Source organism: Camelus bactrianus, chromosome 1 (genome assembly GCF_048773025.1).
Source record: "Camelus bactrianus isolate YW-2024 breed Bactrian camel chromosome 1, ASM4877302v1, whole genome shotgun sequence".
Lineage (NCBI taxonomy): Eukaryota > Metazoa > Chordata > Mammalia > Artiodactyla > Camelidae > Camelus > Camelus bactrianus.
This window is the reverse complement of record NC_133539.1, coordinates 93,155,054-93,175,565: the sequence shown is the minus strand read 5'-3', so window position 1 is coordinate 93,175,565 and position 20,512 is coordinate 93,155,054. Positions and strand designations below refer to the sequence as shown.

Below are 20,512 nucleotides of genomic sequence, written 5' to 3'. Positions count from 1 at the left end.
AGCAATACAAGTATCCAAGATGGTTTTAGTCCAAACACACAAAAGTAACTGGAATTAAGTAAAATCACGTCAGCAATCTGAAAACTCAAGGAGCTGTCTTTCTAGCTCTTCCTTGTATTACCAATATTCATTTCAGGTAGTAAGTTTTCTCCCTCTTAAGATCTGTTTATAAAATGTCATTCTATTCACTTACTGCTCCCCCACATGCAGACAAATCCTATGGGGCACTATGTCTGAGCCTGGGCTCCTCTTTGAAGTGAGTTATTCTCACTTACATAACCAAGGCTGATCAACCATGAAGCCTTTTTTTGACAGACAGTTATTGGAGCTTGAAATGGGAGAGAAGAATCTGAAAGAAACGCTTTCGGATATGGACACAAGGAGCCTCTCTTCCCATGTGGCCCTTGCCTCCCGTACACATGCTTCTCTCCAGCGTGAACGGCTGCAGACAGAAATATTCAACACCTGGCTTATAGTATTGATGTTCCCGCTTCATAAAAATAATCCCAGAATACAAGGTCAGTCTGTAAGAAGCCTGTTCTGGAGGGATGACTATAACTAAATTGGAACCAGGTACACACACCCATGTAGACAACCCTTCACCTAGTGACTCTCATTCTCTTAATAAACCAGTTTTTAGTCCTTAAGGGAGGGGGGGCTTAGTTGGCCATCAATGCCTTTTATTACATTCCTAAGGTAATTAATTACCTTCACTAGGATTTTGCCTTTCAGACTTTGAGGGCTCGGAAGCAGCTTGGTCTCTCCGGTGTCCACAGAGGACAAGTCGAGTTTGTCCCGGAATATTCCTTTCAGGTACTGAGCAATCTTTCTTTGCTGCTGGATGCTGCAGTGATTCTCAATAGACAGAATGACCGGGAACCTGAGAGAACAGCAACACATGATGAAGGCATCGAGGACAGGCAACCCACGGGGCTTTTGAAAGTCATTCTGTGTTCATTATGTTCTTACAATCCTAGTGGCAGTAGTTGTGAGACGGGTGGGAATTAAAATTATTCTTTTTTTTTTTAAGATTCTGACTATTTATTGGCTGAATGAATAAATACATGAAACATTTTATCATTTGATCAGTATGCAGCCATTAAAAATGCTTCTTAAATGACAAAGATAAGAGATGCATTAAAAAAAAAAAAAAAAACAAAACTCCACTGACCAAATATATTTTATCAGGCAAAATGGCTGAACAAAATACCAATCCATGTGGGATGACTTAGTCTAATTTCTGCATCTAACTCTCATACACATATCACCCACATTATATATATTATGCCTCTTTTACAAGAAAAAAACAGAAAAGTTTAAGAGGTAAGAATCGAAGAAAACTTGTGATTTTGTCTTATTTATTCAAAAGTCTAGAAACATCAAAGAGACTACTAACTATTATTAAATGCAGATATTTACTCTAAAAATATGTAACCAGCTTCTAAATTACTATCGAGGATAAAATACCATCATGGAATTTTCTGTTTCATAGTGTCCTATGTCAGCCACTTCAAAACCATTTGGATAGAATTATGTAATAGTCTTTATTTTCAGAAAGGACAAGTCAAGCATTCACTCTCCGCCAGCACTCAGGCTTCTGTGCAGAGAATGCGAGACCCCAGCGCGGTGAGTACCACACACAGCCTGAGGGACCAGGAGTGCTTACATGACCTTACTTACTCCTCCTCTGATTTTGTTTTTTCCTCAGAATAAGAAATTATTCCAAATTCAGGCTTATTTCCTTTTTTTCTGGCTTTCTATCACAAATCTTCCAAAGTCATAGGAAATATATTTTTTCCAGAATACGCAAACCAGTATTTAAATTGCCGAATACAGCCGTGTAGAGAAAAACCTTTGTTTCTGGGCTTGTATGACAGGCACGAGCTCCACAGTACGGGCTGTGACCTCTTGAAATTACATTCTATCCTCATTAGTAAACCTGACGCCGGGGGTAACGTAAGAGATAAACCGTTGTGATTGAGGTTGGTCTGGTTACCGGACTCTAATCTGTTTGCTGTTCTGTCCTCACATGGGTTTTACCCCAGAGCATTGGGAAGAGAAAAACAACAACAAACTAGCAACCCTGAGTTGTCTATGCAATCACATCAGGGAGTTGTAGCAATGAATTTTAAAATTATCAATGTGTTTATAAAAAGCCTATTAGCATCTAATGGTGCTTAGTGTAAAGCCGTGCCTCTCAACAGGGGAGGGGTGTGGCTGCAGCACCTCTCCCACAGGGACATGTGTCAGTGTCTGAAGGCATTTTTGGTGGTCACACCAGGGCAGGTGGGGAGGCGGGGGTTGCTCCTGGTATTTAGTGAGTAGAAGTCAAGAACACGGCCCACCATCCTGCAATGCACAAGACAGTTCCCCACAACAAAGAATTATCTGGCCCCAAAAGTCAGTGGTTCCAACGCTGAGAAAATTTAGTTGTAAAGATGCAACTAAAATTTAAGAAAAACACTGAACTTTTAAAATTTGCTAAACAAGCTTTTTAACTGCTTTAATTTGAAGTGCCTTTCTCCTAGGGATTCCCAGATTTGAAGTTAGCACTGTCAAGTCCCCAGAGGATCCTCCAAGGTATACAGATAGCAGGTCTTCTCAACGCTTTACTTCACATATTGGAAAATAAAGGCAAATCACTTTATCAACTTGGCTGATTAGTAGCCATCAAGGTAGGAAAGAGCCATCAGAATTCAGTACTCAAGATTCTTCCATGTAGAAAATGCCAGAAACCAAACCTGCTATGCAGCAAGTCTCTCTTATCGGAACAGCTCATATTTTAAGCACATATTTAATTAATGAGAAGACCAAATTATTTAAAATTTTAAAGGCTATTAATGTTTATAATTAATTAAAATTAATTTTATGCAATTGTGGTTTTAATTTGCCTCTTTTAATTTCAAGAATCATTTCTTGAATGTCTAGTATATTGCAGGCACTGGCTGGGCAGTAAAGAATGAATAAGACACAGCTCCATATCAATGAGTTCATGGTCCTCAAGATGTAAAAGAAGGCAAGTAACCAACGATGGTTAGAGGCTGCTGTATGATATGATAGAACTATGCTGTAGAACTATGCTCAGGGTGCTAAGGACAGAGAAAGGGAGCTTCAAATCAGTGGTGATATCACTGAGTTTGCCAGAGGGACACCTATGCAGTCCCAGGATGAGCAAGAATTTGGCAGGTGGAATGATGGGGACGAGTGTTCAGCCGGAGAGAACAGCACAGGTAAGGGCGGGGAGTTGTGAAAGCACTGTGAGCCCCAGAGACTCCAAAATAGTCAATGAAGGCAGATGCCGAAATCTCTGCGGACTGATGGTAGCAGAAAATCCTGGAAGAGCAAGAGCAGGAAGAGGTGAGGGGGCATGGATGGGAGGCATGACTGTGTAAACAAGGAGCTTTTGAAGGACTTTAAGAATTAAAACATCTGCTTATATTTTCAGAAAGGAAACTACTGCACCAGTGTGGAGGATGAGCCAAAGGCAATGAAAATGAAGAGAAGGCAATGGAGTCAAAAGATAATTTAGGAAGTAGAATGGACAAGATTAGACTGGCTCAATCTGGAATGACTCCCAGTTTCTGGCTAAAGCCACTGGTAAACACTACCACCCACCTACCTAGGAGGAAATGGCACAAGAGGAAGTTTGGCAGAATGAGATGCTGAGTTCAATTTGGGATGGACGCCCCATGACGGTAGGAGTCTTATCCTTGTTCAGTGTCACGGCTCCCTGCACCTATCATAGCATGCCCGGCCTAGAGTGGGCACCATTCAATATTGGAATAAATGTCTGAATAAATAATGAAATTTGTGGATTTTGAGGTACCTACGGGATACTCATAAATTTTTACTAAGAATTTTTCTATATATCTCTGAAACTTAGAGAAAACATTCTGGATACATAATTGACAAATAACCAAAAAGTAAACCAAGGGCAACTTACGAAATAGTGGCTATTAAAGGAATGAGGAAATGGAATAAAAGACCATAAACCAAAGAAAATGAGTGAGAAGCCATGGCAGCAGCAGAGGAGAGAATGTTATAATAGAAGCCAAAAAAAAAAGCAAGTATAGAGGAGAAAATAATCACCATTATCCAATGCCAAGGAGGGGTCAAGTAACTGGGATCAAATAAGAACTCCAGATCCTTAATATACATAGAACATCCAGCACGTCAGGAAACCAAGATATTTCTATTTTATTGTATTGTAATATGAAACCAATAAGCTATTTAGTAACCTGTGTTTCTAAACTTTATAGATGCTCTGTATGTCCTGGGTTTAGAAATTTTGAGGCCACTTGTCATAAGAACGTGCTTCGAGGAGGCAACATTTTGAGTGAGAATGGGGTCAGGAAAAGAGGGAGCACAAGAAAGTGTACACATGGGGCCCATACTCTTTGTTCACAGTGTTTGTTCGGAAGGAAGGAGAGAACGGGGGATAGGAGAAAGGCAGATGAAGACTCCGAGGAGGTGTGTGGTTTGGTAGCCGGGCACGCCAGGCAGGGCTCGGCTCCCCCATGGTGCTCCACTTACTCGTTCTTCACAAAGGCATGCTTGTTGATGGTCTCCACCACGTCCCTGAAGAGGATTTTTGAAGTCAGAGTATAACCATGGTGCACTACGGGCTCCCCGTCGGGGCCATCCCAACAGTCAACTGCCAAAACAGAACGTCACATCAACAACCCAAAGTTTCTGGTGTTTCCTGATATTTCTGGAAACATCAGACAAGCATTATTTTAAGTTTATTATTTGAGATTATAGGTATTCTGATCATGACAAAGATTGTCAGACAGAAATGAGTGTGTCGGCATATTTATCAGAATAAGGAATTAATGGACCCAGAGGCTATCATACTAAGTCAGTCAGACAGACAAAGACAAATACCATATGACAGCACTTATATGTGGAATCTTAAAAAATGACACAAACGAACTTACTTATTATAAAACAGAAAGAGACTTGCAGACACAGAAAACGAACTTACGGTTACCAAAGGGGAAGAGGGGGCAGGAATAAATTGAGAGTATAAGATTAGCAGATACAAACTACTATGCACAGAATAAACAACAAGGCCCTACTGTATAGTACAGGGAACTATATTCAACAGCTTGTAATAACCTATAATGAAAAAGAACATATATATGTGTGTATAGCTGGATCACTATGCTGTGCACCAGAAACTAACATAACATTTTTAGTTGACTACGTCTCAATTTAAAAAAGAATAAGAATAACTGTCGCAGCCAAGAGGAGCCTAAGAAGTGATGATTAAGCAGAATGTGGCCTCCTGGGTGGGATCCTGGATCCTAGAAAGAGGACATTAGGGGGAAAAAAACAAAAGAAACCTGAATGAAAAATAGACTTTGGTCAATAATACTGAAAAAATAAGAATTAAAGATTATAAACGATTTATTGTGAGTGCTTATAGTTAACAAAGATGTCATATTCACAAGCAGTTTAGCATTTACCAAGAACTCTCATTAGAAATTCAGCTAAATCCAGCCAAGTGTGACCAAGGACAGTGATATTGCTCAACAGTTTGTTTCTCTAATTTTACTTCTTCAGTTTATTATAAAGTCTTTTAAAAAGTCACAATCACCCTCTCAAATCAGTAACAAGGTTTTTCATCATTGTTCACTTAAACTCAGTGTGCTTCCATTAGGTTTATTTCCATTTTATTAATTCTACAGTACTTTTAAAATAGCATTGACTTCCTAAGTTCAAATCCTCAGGCCCTGCTAAGATTTATGTGAATATGGGCAAATGATTTAATAATTTAAGGTACTGCTTCCCCATCCATAAAAGAAGACTCATAACAAGACTTGAATCATAAACTTGAGTGATGTATAAGTACATGTGAAGTTGATTATAGTCCTGCGTGGCACATAGTAACGATTACTGTTACTGATAATATTGACATTGTTACATGTATGGACACCCCCACTGGCCCAACAGCCTCCCCAGCATCCTCCCTGACTTTGAGTTTGCCTTCTCCTCTTTTAAAGTCTGCCACCAGACTAATTTCTCAAAACACTGCTTTCTCCACGTGACGACTTTGCTCAAAATCCTACTCAGTGCATTACATAGCATCCAACACATAGCATGTACTCAGCAGACTATTAATAAACATCCTATAGCAGCTCCTGCCTGCTTAACCCCAAGGTCCCTATCTCCGGTGCTAGAGACTGGCTAGCCATTCAGCTAAGCCTGTTTTCTGCTTTGCCCTGGCTCACAGCTGGACTGTATTTCCCAGCCTTCGCTTATAGCAGGACATGACCCTGAAATATGAGCAGAAATGATGTGCACCACTTCCAGGTCCGGTCTAGGAAAGCCTGCCCTACACAGTCATCCGTGCCCTCTCCTCTTCTGCCGTGACTCCAGAAGTCAGGTGCCGAAGACGGCACAGATACAGAGGGGAAGAGACTGCACCCCGAAATCACTACTGGAAAGATTCGCCCATTAGGAACAGCTATTTTGGGTTTCACATAAGAAATCAACTTCAGTTGTTTTAAGGCACAGAGATTTTAGGGTTAACTGTTAAAGAAACCAGATAATTAATATCCTAGCTCCTGTTTGACACGTCCAACTTACTTTCTCCTACACCCGAACTCAGACTTGCTCTTCCAGTTAGTCCCACTTTCTCACCTACAATCCTACTCCTGTGCCTTTGCTTCTTTCATTTAAGGTCAACTGAGATGCCCTCTTTCACTTCGCTCATCTATATCCCAATCAGGAATCAAATCCTTGCTCAAGGATTTAGATCCTAAATGAGGATCCCCCATAGAACCTTGCCAGTTCCCATGACTCTGCCCTTCCTTATGAGAGGGGGTCACAAATTCAAATACCAACAAGAACCTAGCTGGTTACAACAATAAGCACAGCAGTCCAACAGGAAATGTGTGTCCAAGTGAGGTAACTACTTCCCACTGCCAATCAACCATTGCAAAGTAGGAATAAGGACACGGGTTGTCAGACCCGAGAAAAGTCAAAAGTCTCTTTCCTTTCTTCTTTCTTCCCTGTCTCTGTCTGTCTTAGAGAGAGAGAGAGAGAGAGAGAGAGAGAGAGAGAGGAAGGAAGGAAGGAAGGAAGGAAGGAAGGAAGGAAGGAAGGAAGGAAGGAAGGAAGGAAAGGAAAGGAAAGGAAAGGAAAGGAAAGGAAAGGAAAGGAAAGGAAAGGAAAGGAAAGGAAAGGAAAGGAAAGGAAAGGAAGGATAGAAAGAAAGAAAGGAAGAAAGGAAAGAAGGAAAGAAATAAAGAGAAGGGAAGGGAAGGGAAGGGAAGGGAAGGGAGGAAAAGAAAAAAGAAAAGAGATGAGTTAGTTCTGTTCCCTTACTAATACAGTTACATATTTCAATTAAACATGGCCTATTAAAACATTCTTAAGGGGGAAAATGGAAAATGTAAAAGGAGAAAGAACTTTCAAGGTTAATACCATAGAAATACTGGAAACAAAGTTTAAGAACAAGTATTTTGGAGTGCTATCATATGGTGTTACACTGTTCCTTTGGGCCTATAAATGAGGTCAAATATATAAAGGTATCTTCTCAGAAGAGAAACTCCATCTGTATCTGTACTTGACATTCTTTAATTTGTCTTTAGATACAGGCGTGGAAAGAACAAACAGATGTTTCAAAAGTATATAACTTAAACAATATGCTCCAATTTATACCCTTGGGAGAAAAAGAGCATAACGTGTTCCTTATAAATGAGCTAATTTCTTTTCAAAAAGAAGGCAAAGTAGAAAGGGCAATGCCACACTGACTTGATTATCATACACAGATAAAAATATCTCTTAATAAGAAATAATGCTATTTGCAGCAACATGGTTGGACCTGGAGATCATCATTCTAAGTGAAGTAAGTGAGAAAGAGAAAGAAAAATGCCATACAATATCACTTATATGTGGAATCTAAAAAAAAAAAAGGACACAAATGAACTACTTATTATTTATAACTTAGATGATTGACTTCTTGAATATGTGTAAGTACATTTGACTGTTCTTTATGATTGGATTACTGCATTCTGCTGAATCTTATTTTGTGGTTGGCTTTATTCCTTTGACAACTATGTAACTTTAAAAAGCTAAAGCTTTAAACTGTTCTTAGAAGCAATCCAGTATATTGTACATATGTATTTACATGCAATATATTATATCTGTGCAGTCAAATTGTACCTAATAAAACTGAAAAATGATAAAAAAATAAAAATAAATGTGTTAGTCTCTTAAGTCATATAGAGAACAAAAAGTGGAGTTACAAATTATTGTCACATTAATACTAACTTTTATAATTGACCATGTTTTAAAAAAAAAAAGACACTGCATTGGTCATGAAAGAAGGTGCTCTCTTATACTTACAACACAGGCAGAATATCCACAGTTGAGGATGCTTCTCCCAAAGTTCACTTTTTAGGTCTATTTTATCACTTGTCTGTTAAATGAGGATAACAACACTCTCAAATGGTCCGAACGCGTGGCATCCATAGCCGAGTCCAAACGGCCATGAAGGGCTCCTGAGAGACCTAGTGCTATAACGGGAATGTTGGCAAAGCAGAAATCCTCTAACCAATTTCCTAGCCACAAAATAGTCAGGGCTATTTTTCAATCAGACCACACATTCGAGGCCCCTGGAAGCACCCTCACAAACAGGTGGTCAGTTCTGAAAGCCAGCTGCACCGCCACCATGACAGCTTTTCATAATGGAACTTAAAAATGTTCCACCCTGATGGTGCTCCCAGAGCTCACAGGAAAAGTTGTACACCGATTACACCAGCAATGCAACATCATTTCCATAATGAGAGTGAAAATCCCCTGGACAGAACGTTCATATTTATTAAGCAACCAGGGCTGAAAATCAGGGGAATGGAAGGCCACGTAAAAAAAAAAAAAAAAAAAGTCAATTTGATTTGCTGACAAACTCACTTCGCCAAAAAAAGACTTCTTAGTCTTCCCTAAGACGTCGTGTATATCCTGACCGGGGACGTTGCTGCAGCTGAACTAATGGAGGTGGAAAACATGATATTATTAAAACAGAAGCTTGAAAGTAAAGAGATTCTTCAGGTCACAATACCATAAAGAACCTGTCCAGAATCATTACTCTCCATTGCTAAGCGCAATACTTGGCAAAAGCTACTTCAGAAGATTATTTGTGGGACCTGAAATTTTCAATCCATGACCTGCTACGTTCTATAAATCAAGCTCCTTAAATCCTAGCTGCAGCTGTGTAAGAATAAAAACAACTTCATCCAGACGCAAGGTAGATAAAGTATCACTGGGTGTACACACATCGGCCCCTCCAGGCTCAAGCTTGAAATGAAAGCTAAGATCTTCAAATTATGGGACTGAAAGAAAGAGCATGGAAGATCGTGCCATCAGGTTCTAAAATCTTCAGGAACATCTAGATATTCAGATGCCAGGCCTAATTCTAAGCCAAGCAAATGCCCCCTTTTAAAGCCCATCTCCCTTCTGTGCTGTGTGTCGTGCTTTCTAACCTTCCTTATGTGACCTGAGGACCCCCATTTGATCTTCCCTTGGGCTGGTCATGTCATTCAATGCTTGTTCCTCCAATAAGCACATAGGCTTCCTGAATAAGTGGGGGAGTCAGACAACTTGGGTTTAAGTCCCAGCTTCCAAGCTTCCTAGTGACAGGACCTTGAGCCACCAACCCTAACCCAAGTTAGGGTGCCTTCTTCAGAAGATTGCTCTACCTTCCTTAGTGTGATAAAAATTAAATGGATGAGAATGTACAGACTTAGCCAGAATCTAGCCCACAAACGGGGATGAAATCATAGTGGTTTCCTTGTTCCTTCCTACAGTACATTCAAAGCCAAGCTGACAACCATGGTTCCAAACAGAAATGGAGCTAGCACAAAGCTGACCAAGTCTCCCGGAGAAATATAATTCTTCTCAACAAAACCTTCCAGAAACAGCAGCTTGACTTTCACTGTCCAGTCAGAGATTATTCCAATAGTAAGAATTTCAAGCCAAATAACAGAGGAGGCATTTGCTGATGGAAGCTTGGCGAGGGAGATATTTGAGAGATTGCACAATTTTTAAAATTATACCGTAGCTGTGCATATTCTGAGTTTGTGGGAATGTCTGGAGCAACCAACGCCTTTTAGACAAGGAGGTTCTAGTAAGAAGGTACAAGAGAAGGTCCATATTCAATATCACCTACTGCACACAATTTCTAAAAGTGGAATTTAAAATTAAAAGATCCCTCAAAAAGCTGAAACTAAAAATTATTTGTGCCTTACAATCAGTTGTCTTAATCAGGTAACTTCCCTGCTAAATATTCCAGACAAAGCTGGAGAACTAGAAGATCTGATTCAGTAAGGAGCTCATCACAGGAACATGGTTAAGCTTGGGTAGACACTGATTTTGGACAGTGAGATCAAAAAAGAGAAGACTGGGTACCTGAAAGACCTAAAAAGCAAAAGAAATAGAATATTGGACACAAATAACAAAACTGCAAAGCTGTCGGAGTTGACTATCACTTCATGGCGTCACTAGAAGCCATTTTCCATACTTGGCCTCCAAGAAAATGTCACCATTTAAAGTGACAGACAACCACCACTCCGAATCCAGGGCGGGTGTGTGCCCCAGGCATCTCTCTGCATGTCAGACTTATAAAACTTGTTGAGTGCTGCGTGAACAAAGGGTTGAATAATGGCTGAGAACAGAATGTCACCTCAAGACCTTTTGTTGCTTGAAAGGTTTTTCTCTATGTGAATATTTTATAAGCATCTTCATTATTCAGTTGCTTAAGCTACTCAATTATCAGTCACTATTGTCAGTAGGTGTTCTTTGCACCTACTGCAAAAATGCCATGTCTTAAACCAGACATACCCAGAGTGCTAAACATGTAGTAGTCCTAATGACTCTGCAATGTAGATAGTTTTCAATACCTGTCCATTTTTAAAAGTGCTAATTTACCTTAATAACATTATTGCTACTATTGCTATAACATTACATCTTTCACTTTTGTAGCAGAAAATTCTTCATGTCAGAAATTATTTGACAAAGAAAGGCTCCTCCACTTACCAGTATTATTATTCCACTTACCACTGCCCTCCTGCTTTATTTGAATAATTTCCCAAGAACAACGTGTTACCTAGTGCCGACTCCTAGTATGCTCCCACCAAAAAGCAATTCCCCTTTGCTCCATGGAATCTCCATTCCATCATAAACAAATTCCCCTTCATCATCAGACTCTTTGGAATTCCTCCTCATCCTCCTTATTGTGGTTCAAAACCAGTTTACATGGAGGACACTGCTTCCTGTCTCCACAGACGCTTTTTTGTAGACATCACAGAATGAGGTGGTCTTTACTGCTACTTTCAAACAATGGTTCTACATTCATAAACAAAGCCCCCCACTTTTAAACCTCCCTTTATCCATCTCTACCTTTCTGGCATCTTCCAAGTGCCTTTTCTATAGCATTCTTTTTGAACTTAAATATCTGGTTTACAGTTTTTAATAGCCTACTTTTAATCTTTTAATTTTTTAACTTCTACCCCCACATCAGCATCCTTTGAGTTAAAAGTCCATGTGGCCAATCCACCCAATCTCTTAGCTTCCAGTCCTCAAAGCCAACAACTCCTTGCTTCGCTCTAACCACACTCACCCATGACGCACTCTGGATATAGTCATCACCTGCTACTACATCCAGAATCCCACCTTGTGTTAATAGTTCTCTGTTCTTGTGTTTTGTATATGTGTTGACAACATTCTCCATAGTTCTGGGGGGTGTTTTGTTTTGTTTTGTTTTGTCTTCTAGTCTCTTAACCTCATTCTGTGGCTCCTTCATTTCCTTTCCTAGTTCATACACCTACTGTCAATTACTTAAAAGAGCTCTCACAAGCATTTTGAAGATATTTCACATGACCTAGAAATCCAAAGGTTTGGATCAATCCTATCATCTGTCTTCATTGCCCTTATACCTAATCTATTGAGAATGGGGTGGGAGAAGTCTAAACATGCCAATTTTGGATAATGAACAGACTGTTTTGTTAAAGGCTGCTTTTGAAATTAGCGAGGACTTCCCCAATTTATCTTGTCAACTCCTTTCCTACTGTTTGCTGATCTTAAGCCCCAGCCAGCCTCCGCCCACTCTACACTTAGTGGACAGTGCTCTCTTCTACCATCCTGAGGAAGGAGATGCTTTCAGGCAAGAACACTTCCAAAATCTCCTGTCCTCTATCCCATCTAAAAACAAACCTGTATCTTCATTTCCTCCTCTTCCAAGTCTCAAAACTTTCCCAACCCTGTATCCTCAAGTCTTCTTCTCATGCAGAAGAATGCTAAGTGACTAATCCAGAGCAGATCAGCTACCCGACCATCACCCACTAAAACCATAGAGCAAAGGACACTTGGAACCCTCCAGCTGTCAAATGCAACCAGACTGGATACTTAATCTTTATTTTTCTGTTGCATGGGACATTCTTTGACCATTTCATCCCTTAAGTCCAAGTGCCTGCTGTGTGTTAGTTGTCTTCATCAGTCCCCTTGTTCTTTCTACTTCTAACTATTGGATGGCTTAAGTCCTCAGGCCTTGTTCCCTTTTCCAGTCCCCTAAGTGACTCTGCACACTTTCGTGTACGCTTATACACGAAGATCTCTCTAAGTGATCTTGTGCACTACCACCTACGAAACTCAGAACTGTGAAAGCTTTATCCTGCCTGGCTCCTTCTGTTGAGTTCAGACATTGTTATCCCACTGACTGATACAAATCTCCACGTACATGTTACAAAGTCACTATATAAACTCAGCTGGTGGAAAACTGAACTGGTTAATGCTCGTCCACTCAGTTCCTCATGAATGTGGGGGCACCACCATTCACTCATTTCTTCCCCTCATGCCTTACATCCTTTACTGCTCTCACCAGGTCCTGTTAAGCTCACTTCATTAGTACCCATATCATCATCTCTTTCTCACTTAGTCCAAGCTTTTATAATCCCTCCTTTGAGTCATCTCAACAGCCTTCCCAGCATGCTCCTTGCTCTAATCTGCCCCCTCCAAAACATACATACATAAATATTTTTTAAATTACCCTCCTACACTGCTGCCCAAGCAATCTTTCTAAATTGCAAGTCTGGCCATTTCATTATAGGTATTAAAACAATTCACTAGACCCTTGCTACCAAAAGCTCAAATTGAAATTCCTCACCACAGAACTCAAAACACTTTATCACCGACCCACGTCCGCCTCCCAGCCTACCTGATTTCTCATTGCGTTTTACCTCACGTCTTACTCTCCACAGCACTTCTCTACCACAGACACCATTCACCTGGTGAGTTCTCTCACTGCACTACTGTTTCTAATGTCCACTCCTTCTATTATACCCTGAGGTCCTTGAAGACAGAAATCGTGTCTTACATCTGTGTCTTCACCCCCAGGAAGCCCCTAGAAATATGGTAAATGTTGACTGATTGACAGACCATTAATTATCTTGAAAACAAATAGTTACCCTGAGCTATTTTTGCCACTGTCTAATCAAAAGTTTTTAAAAAATCTTTCTAGGAAAATCTTCATCTTCATCACAATTTTCCAGCAACTGAAAGTGTGCTTCGCAACTGCTAGCACACAAGTCTCTCCCTCATGACTATACTATAAGGAAGAGGGGGAGAGGATTATGACTTAAGAATGACTTTACAATGAGAAAAAAAATGGCTCTGATTAGTGTGAGTGTATTTTTTAGGTCTCCTTTATTTATAAGGATATCTGACTGACTAAAGGACACGTTCATCAACACACACTTGAGCTCAGACACAGCACGTACCTTCCACGCAGCGACAGCCCTCTTGTAGCACCCGGGCGTACATGTCCACTTTGGACTGAGACAGGAGCTGGTCCCCGGTCAGGTATGTGTTGTGGGAAGAGGCAATGTAGTAGTTGCAAAGGGGCTGATCCATGTCCTGGTACACTTCATGGTGCAGTGGGTTAAATATGTCACAAGCAGGACTACGCATGAAGTTCGTGAAGCCTTTGGAAGAGAGAGAGCGAGTGATGCTCTATAGCTTTAAAGCGTCTATACTCAGTTGACTCTAACAAGGACAAAAAAGGCCAAAGTATGCCCATAGTGATCATCTTATTTACATTCAGGATAGACTTTGCAGGGAACAGTGGGCAATGAATGAGAGATTTGCTTCAGGTCAAATAGACAGTGTCAAAAACTAAAATATGACTTTGGGGAGTAGCAGTTTAAACATAATCTACAGAAAAACAGACCCTCTAAGAATTTTGACGGGGGACGGAGGAGACTTACTGCAAAGCTATTCAGATACTACTGAACTCAAGCTTTGATTATGCCACGTGACCTGATGGGTGACTGATGCACTGTTAAAGCCGTATTTATACTAAGTGATCACCAGCAATTTGATAGGTTATTAAGTTGATCTGAAAAACAGTATTGTCAGTGCCATGGTTGAGGTCACAGGTCAGAAGTTAGGCACAGCCTAAATTCAGGGTACAATTCCTTGACTATGAAATTGGTTTGGGAAGATGCTGCCAATTGCTAGCACATCTGATAACTGTGAAAAAGTGCTTAAAAACTACGTAGAAAACTCCATCAGGTTTCCTGTAGTTTTTCAAAATCATAGTGCTTGGGTAGGAGAGGCATTTATTAATATACCAATAAACACATGAATGTCCTACCAGCACCTAAGTGGAATGATTATTAGGGTAAATTATTTCAAGTCTTCAAGAATCCGGTGGTAAAACTATCTGTAAATATCCTCTGAAATGCTGGAGAATGTCTTCATGCCCATCTTTATGGCTACCACTTAGAAGTCATGTTTAATTCCACCTGTCAAGGCCCTACCAAGGAAAGGATTCATTTCTTGGTAAAGAAAGGTCCAAATTAGTTTCTCTTCTCTGGTGGTTTTTAAAATAGTTTTTAGTTATATACATTTTAAATCATCTCCCTTCAGTTTAATTAGCCTCCATCCCTGGAAGTACACATATGGTATCAAAACCCCCTTGTCCACACGAGCCTGTTTGGGGACACAAGAGGCCAACAAGGTAAGCCATGGCTTTGGATGCTCTTCAGGGCAGTGGGGTGCCCCAGGGGTCTTTCATTAAGATTATCTGTCCTGGCGGGGAGGGTATAGCTCAGTGGTAGAGCACATGCTTAGCATGCACAAGGTCCTGGGTTTAATCCCCATTAATTAATCTCCATTTAAAAAAAAAAAAAAGATTATCAGTCCTGCCTGGGACCTGCTCTCCTCTTGGGTAGCAGCCCACAATTTATTTCCTCACATATTTTAAACACATATAACTTATAGGTACAAGAAGCTATACTCACACTGTATCATTTATATGTAAGATCCTAGTAGGTAGATTCTGCGTGTGTAACAATGGGAAAATTAATTTCTTTAAGCCTCACTTTCCTCAACTATAAAATTAGATAGTTGTATTAATGGAATTTGTGATTCCTACAATCTTTTACCACTACCAACTAGGTGAAACAAGTTAATTTGCTAACATTTTTAAATAAGTATGTTTACATTCAAGTCACTAGTTTCATAGAGTACTTATTTTAGGACCAAATTTCCCTTCATGAAGTTATCAGGATGAGACTATTTCTAAAAAATTAGCCATCTGAGAAAAGTCAAGATATTTCTTGGCATCTATCACACACAGTGACATCAAGCTGACTTACCTGGAGTGGAAAATGCATACTGTCATTGCAACAGTAAGAGAAACAGCAATATCATGGCATCTGTTTTGTAGAAAAGTATGTGTGTGTTGTGGGTTTTATCTGAAGCACCTGTAATTCCAAGGATATCTCCTGATTTCCTTTCCTAAAATTTTTGCTAGAATTTAATTTAGCAAACAGATTGAGAAATGAGAGATTAAGAATACTGGTTATTTTACCTTCTACGCCAAGGACATTTTTTGCCTTATTTTCTTCTGAAACTTCAAATTTCCTTATGACGTCAATACAATAGTCTGTTGTCACATTATTCATCTAAAACAAAACCAAACAATAGTAGAGTACTTTCAGTAAAATAAGATGTTTTCTGCTATGCTAAAAAGGCCTACTGATTTTTTTTAAAGCATTCTTGACACAGTACAAAATGGTTAAATGAGCAGTGTTTGAGGTTACTAGGGTCATAACCACTTAAGCTTTGCAAAAACACTTAAGCAATCTCAATACTCCTATACACCTTTCAGATTTAATCAGTGAAACAGTCCTTCAACTACTAGACAAATGTTCTCCGTGAAGCAATAGAATTAATAAGCTCAAGTCAATAACCAGTGCAGATGCACTGCCAAAAACCCACTCACCAGAAGCTAGTAGCTATTTGCAAAAATAATGCTTTCTACACAAACAGTGAAGTTCGCTAATCATAAATTATACGTAGAAAGAAAATGACTCCCTATCAAGACGGAATGTTCTAGGTAAATCCACTTGTGTGTGTGTATCTACAGATCCTTCCACCAAATCATGAAAGCAGCCTGCCATGTTCATTCAAGAATACAAAGGTTAGCAAAAGAAAATTTAAAAAAAAAAAAAAGGTGAGGCAGCTAGCTTAACAGAGAACAGAGAACTCTGGAGCGAGAGTGCTTATGTTCAGATCAGCTGGCTCATGTAATTAACAATGTGATCTTAAATAGGTCACTTACCGCCTCTGTGGCTACCTTATAAAGTAGTTATGAGGATTAAATGAATTAGTATTTGTAAGAACAATATATGGCACCAAAAAAGCAGTATATGCCGATATTACTGAGTTAGTCTCAACGTGCTGCATGTACATTACTTAGTGCCACTGGGAAAAGCAAACTCTTTGGGAATAATTTCTTTAAATACTAACAGAAAATGTGATATTTTGATCGAAAATCCTTTCAGCTCCACAATCTGTGATACTTAGCTATACTAACAAATAATAATAGAGGAAACTAACTTATGAGCCAGTACTTTTTATTTCAATGATATTTCTCCAGAAAGTCCATTATCTCTTAGGTGCAATACTTACGTTTTAGTGAAATCTAATTCAAACAGTCTATTTAATAGCATTTAACGTTTTGCAGGGGGGAAAAAAGCTGTGTTATGCAGCCTTTTTGTGCATGTTTGAAAGAGCACAGAATGCCTTTTCCCCAAAACCAGCTGCATAATGGCTAATGCATCCTTTGAGTAAATTTTATCATCTATACTCCATTCAGAGGCCTATGTTACTAGACACCACCCAAAAATGCCATACATAAATAAAACCACGCTACCTGCAAGGAACTCTCCTGACCCCGTCTGGCTTTGAGCAGTTCATTCACCTGTCTGCTATAAGCCAGAGAGACTTACCACATGCAGTCTAAAAGATAAGTGATTTCTCACAAAATAAAAAGAAGCAAGTTGATAAAAAAACTATATGTGCTGTTGAAAGACTGAGTTTACATTGCAATTATTTGGTTTACAAAGCCATTTGTCCAGAGAGGGAGGAGCCCTGAACTAGACTCAGGCAGTCTACCAGAGCCCATGAGAGCCAAGTAATGAAAACAAACAAACAACACCCATCACCCTGGGCTGGAGCTTGCTGCTGCTGAGAACACGTTAACTACCTTCAGATACAAAGCCAAAGGTACTAGCAAAACCCACCACATTTGAAAAGTATTCATTCAGTTGGTGAAAATACCAGCAGGCATTCCAGGAAACCCACAATTTTCTAGGCACCATAAAGGAGCTACTGGGAACCACTCCAAAATTCAAGTAGTAAGGACTAACTCAGTGAAAGCGTAAAACCTCATAATAATGAGAACTGAAATGTAAGTCCATCAGCTCCTATCCTACTACCTCCATCCCTGCTCTCGTTTAATTCACTTCCCAAGAGCAAAAGCTACATTTTACACAACAGCATTTTTCAGACCTCACTTTGAAAGCTATATGGGGGTTTTACTGTATGAATGAAGGTTCAGCATAGGTTTATGCTCTCTACTGTCCTTTCTGTCCCCGTGTTGTGCTTTCTATATGACACAGCTGTTCAGGTGACACAGAAACACTGTCTCCCTGTTTTCCATGGAACTCATCTGAAAGTCTTGTTTGCTGTCAGTGTCCAAGCCACTCACTGTCTCAACACTGATGATTGACATTTCTACACTAGGCAATTGGCGCTAAAATAACTTCAGGAAAATTAGATTTATTTTAATAATGATTCCTTACATTTATATAATGCAGTCAATGCTGTACAGTTTTTTTTTAATTGAAGCATGGTTACAATGTGTCATTTCTGATGTACAGCACAACGTCCCAGTCATGCATATACATACATATATTAGTTTTCATATTCTTTTTCATTAAAGGTTATTACAAGATATTGAATATAGTTCCCTGTGCTGTACAGAAGAAACCTTTTTTTAAATCTATTATTATATAGTGGCTAGTATTTGAAAATCTCAAACTCCCAAATTTATCCCTTTCCACTCCCTTTCCCCAGTAACCATAAGATTGTTTACTCTGTCTGCGAGTCTCTTTCTGTTTTGTAGATGAGTTCGTAGTCTTCTTCTTTTTTTTTGTTTTAGATTCTGTATATTAGTGATATAATATGGTACTTTTCTTTCTCTTTCTGGCTTACTTCACTTAGAATGACGATCTCTTAGGTCCATCCATGTTGCTGCAAATGGCATTATTTCATTGTTTTTATGCCTGAGTAGTATTCCATTGTATATACATGTTATATCTTCTTTATCCAGTCATAAATCGATGGACATTTAGGTTGCTTCTATGTCTTGGCTATTGTAAATAATGCCGCTATGAACACTGGGGTGCATGTATCTTTTTGAATTAGAGTTTCCTCTGGATACATACCCAGGAGTGGGATTGCTGGATCATATGGTAAGAGTATTTTTAGTTCTTTAAGGAGCCTCCACACTGTTCTCCACAGTGGCTGCACCAATTTACATTCCCACCAACAGTGCAGGAATAAAATCCATCTTTAAAATTGACTATTTAAAAACATGTTTAAAACCAAGGCAATGAAAAGTTGGTTGGAAGCTCTCTGTTCACAAGTGGAGTTTACTGACTAGTGGACTTCACTGTAGAATTCTCTGGACTATTTGATTGGGCGATTCTGACGTAAACATCTTTAGGATTTTTTCCTTGGGTTGGTGTGTTAGTTTCCTAGAACTGCTATAACAAAGTATCACAAATTCAGGGCTTAAAACAACAGAAACTTACTCCCTCTCAGTCCTGAAGGCTCCAAGTCCAACATCAAGGTGTTAGAAGGGATGATTCCCTCCGGAGACCCTGAGGGACAAGCTGTTCCAGCCCTGCCCCCTGCTTCTCGCGGCTGCTGGCACCCTGGGCATCCCTCAGCATGGAGCTTCACCACTACAGTCCCTGCTCCCCTCTTCACACAGCCACCTTCTCTCTGTGCCCACATCCCCTTTCCTGTTGTTTATAAGAACAGTCCTCACTGGACTTAGGGTCCACATGAAATATAGGATTATTTCATCCCAACATCCTTAAATTACATCTGCAAAGACCCTATTTTCAAGTAAGGTCACATTTACAGATCCTGGGAGTTAGGACTTGGGCGTATCTTTCCAAGCTCCTAGTCAATCCACTCTACTTTGTGATACTCCTCTAAGGAAACTCTTCCGATGTCCTACCTGGAAGGGATAAACCCAGGATTTGAACACTGGAAGAGGACTATGGTTCCCACACTTCAATACACAGATATTCACTTAATCTTTGTATTCATTATCTATTTCTGTGAGAACAGGGACTTAAAACAATCACTTACTTGATCACAACTGCTTGGGATGCAAAGTGGGACTGAGTCCCACTGCACGGGCATTCTGCTGTTCTCGCCCAGGGGTTACTGAAGTGACTGCAGGCAGCTGGCCACATGACTACAGCCAGCCAGTCCAAAGCAGCCTCACCCACATGGCTGTGGTTGGTGCTGGCTGGTGGCTGGGCCTCTTTATGTGGTCTCTCCTCCTCAGAGAAGCTACCCAGTTTCCTCACATGATAGTCTCACAGTCCCAACAGGACAAGAGTGGAAGTCCAAGGCTCCCTGAAGCCTGCATTCCTTGTCCGTCAATTCTGCCACAATCTATTAGTCAAACCTAGTTACAAAGCCAGACCAGATTCAAGGGGCCGAAAAACAGACCCCACTTCTCAACGGGAAGAGAGGCACAAATCACATTGCAAAGAGACATACATGCGGGGACATGGGAGTTACTGCAGCCGTCTTTATAAACCATCTGCCACAATCCCCCGATTTTCAGTGCCCACGCTCAGTTGTGCCTGGCATGACTTAGCACAGATTCTTCTGCCCCGGCCTCCTCCAACACTTACTTTCATGCCAGGGTGGAGAAGGGACAGCTGCCCTGCTAGAAGAGGTAGGGAGAGGATCTGAAGCCCTAACTGTATCTTGGTCAGACTTCCAACCAGTGCGTGTGTTTTCAACCCCTGCTCCTTTCCTATTTTTCAGGAGTATCAGTGAATTTCATCCTTGAGTCTTCTTGGGTTCTTCTGAGCAAATAAGCGTGCTTAGCAGTTTCCCGCTCTGTGAGCTT

The 20,512-nt window shown here is 40.1% G+C and overlaps 1 protein-coding gene across 2 annotated transcripts in view; it reads right to left on the bottom strand.

Moving 5' to 3' along the window:
- Positions 1–20,512, bottom strand: part of LOC105066711 (1-phosphatidylinositol 4,5-bisphosphate phosphodiesterase eta-1) — a 76,720-nt gene that overhangs the window by 47,506 nt on the left and 8,702 nt on the right. For both annotated transcript variants that reach the window (XM_045514499.2, XM_045514500.2), the window contains exons 3-6: positions 15,875–15,968; positions 13,779–13,982; positions 4,534–4,654; positions 709–880 (exon numbers count right to left, since the gene is read on the bottom strand). In XM_045514499.2, coding sequence (XP_045370455.2) covers positions 709–880; positions 4,534–4,654; positions 13,779–13,982; positions 15,875–15,968 — 591 coding nt within the window. The remainder of the gene's footprint in view (positions 1–708; positions 881–4,533; positions 4,655–13,778; positions 13,983–15,874; positions 15,969–20,512) is intronic.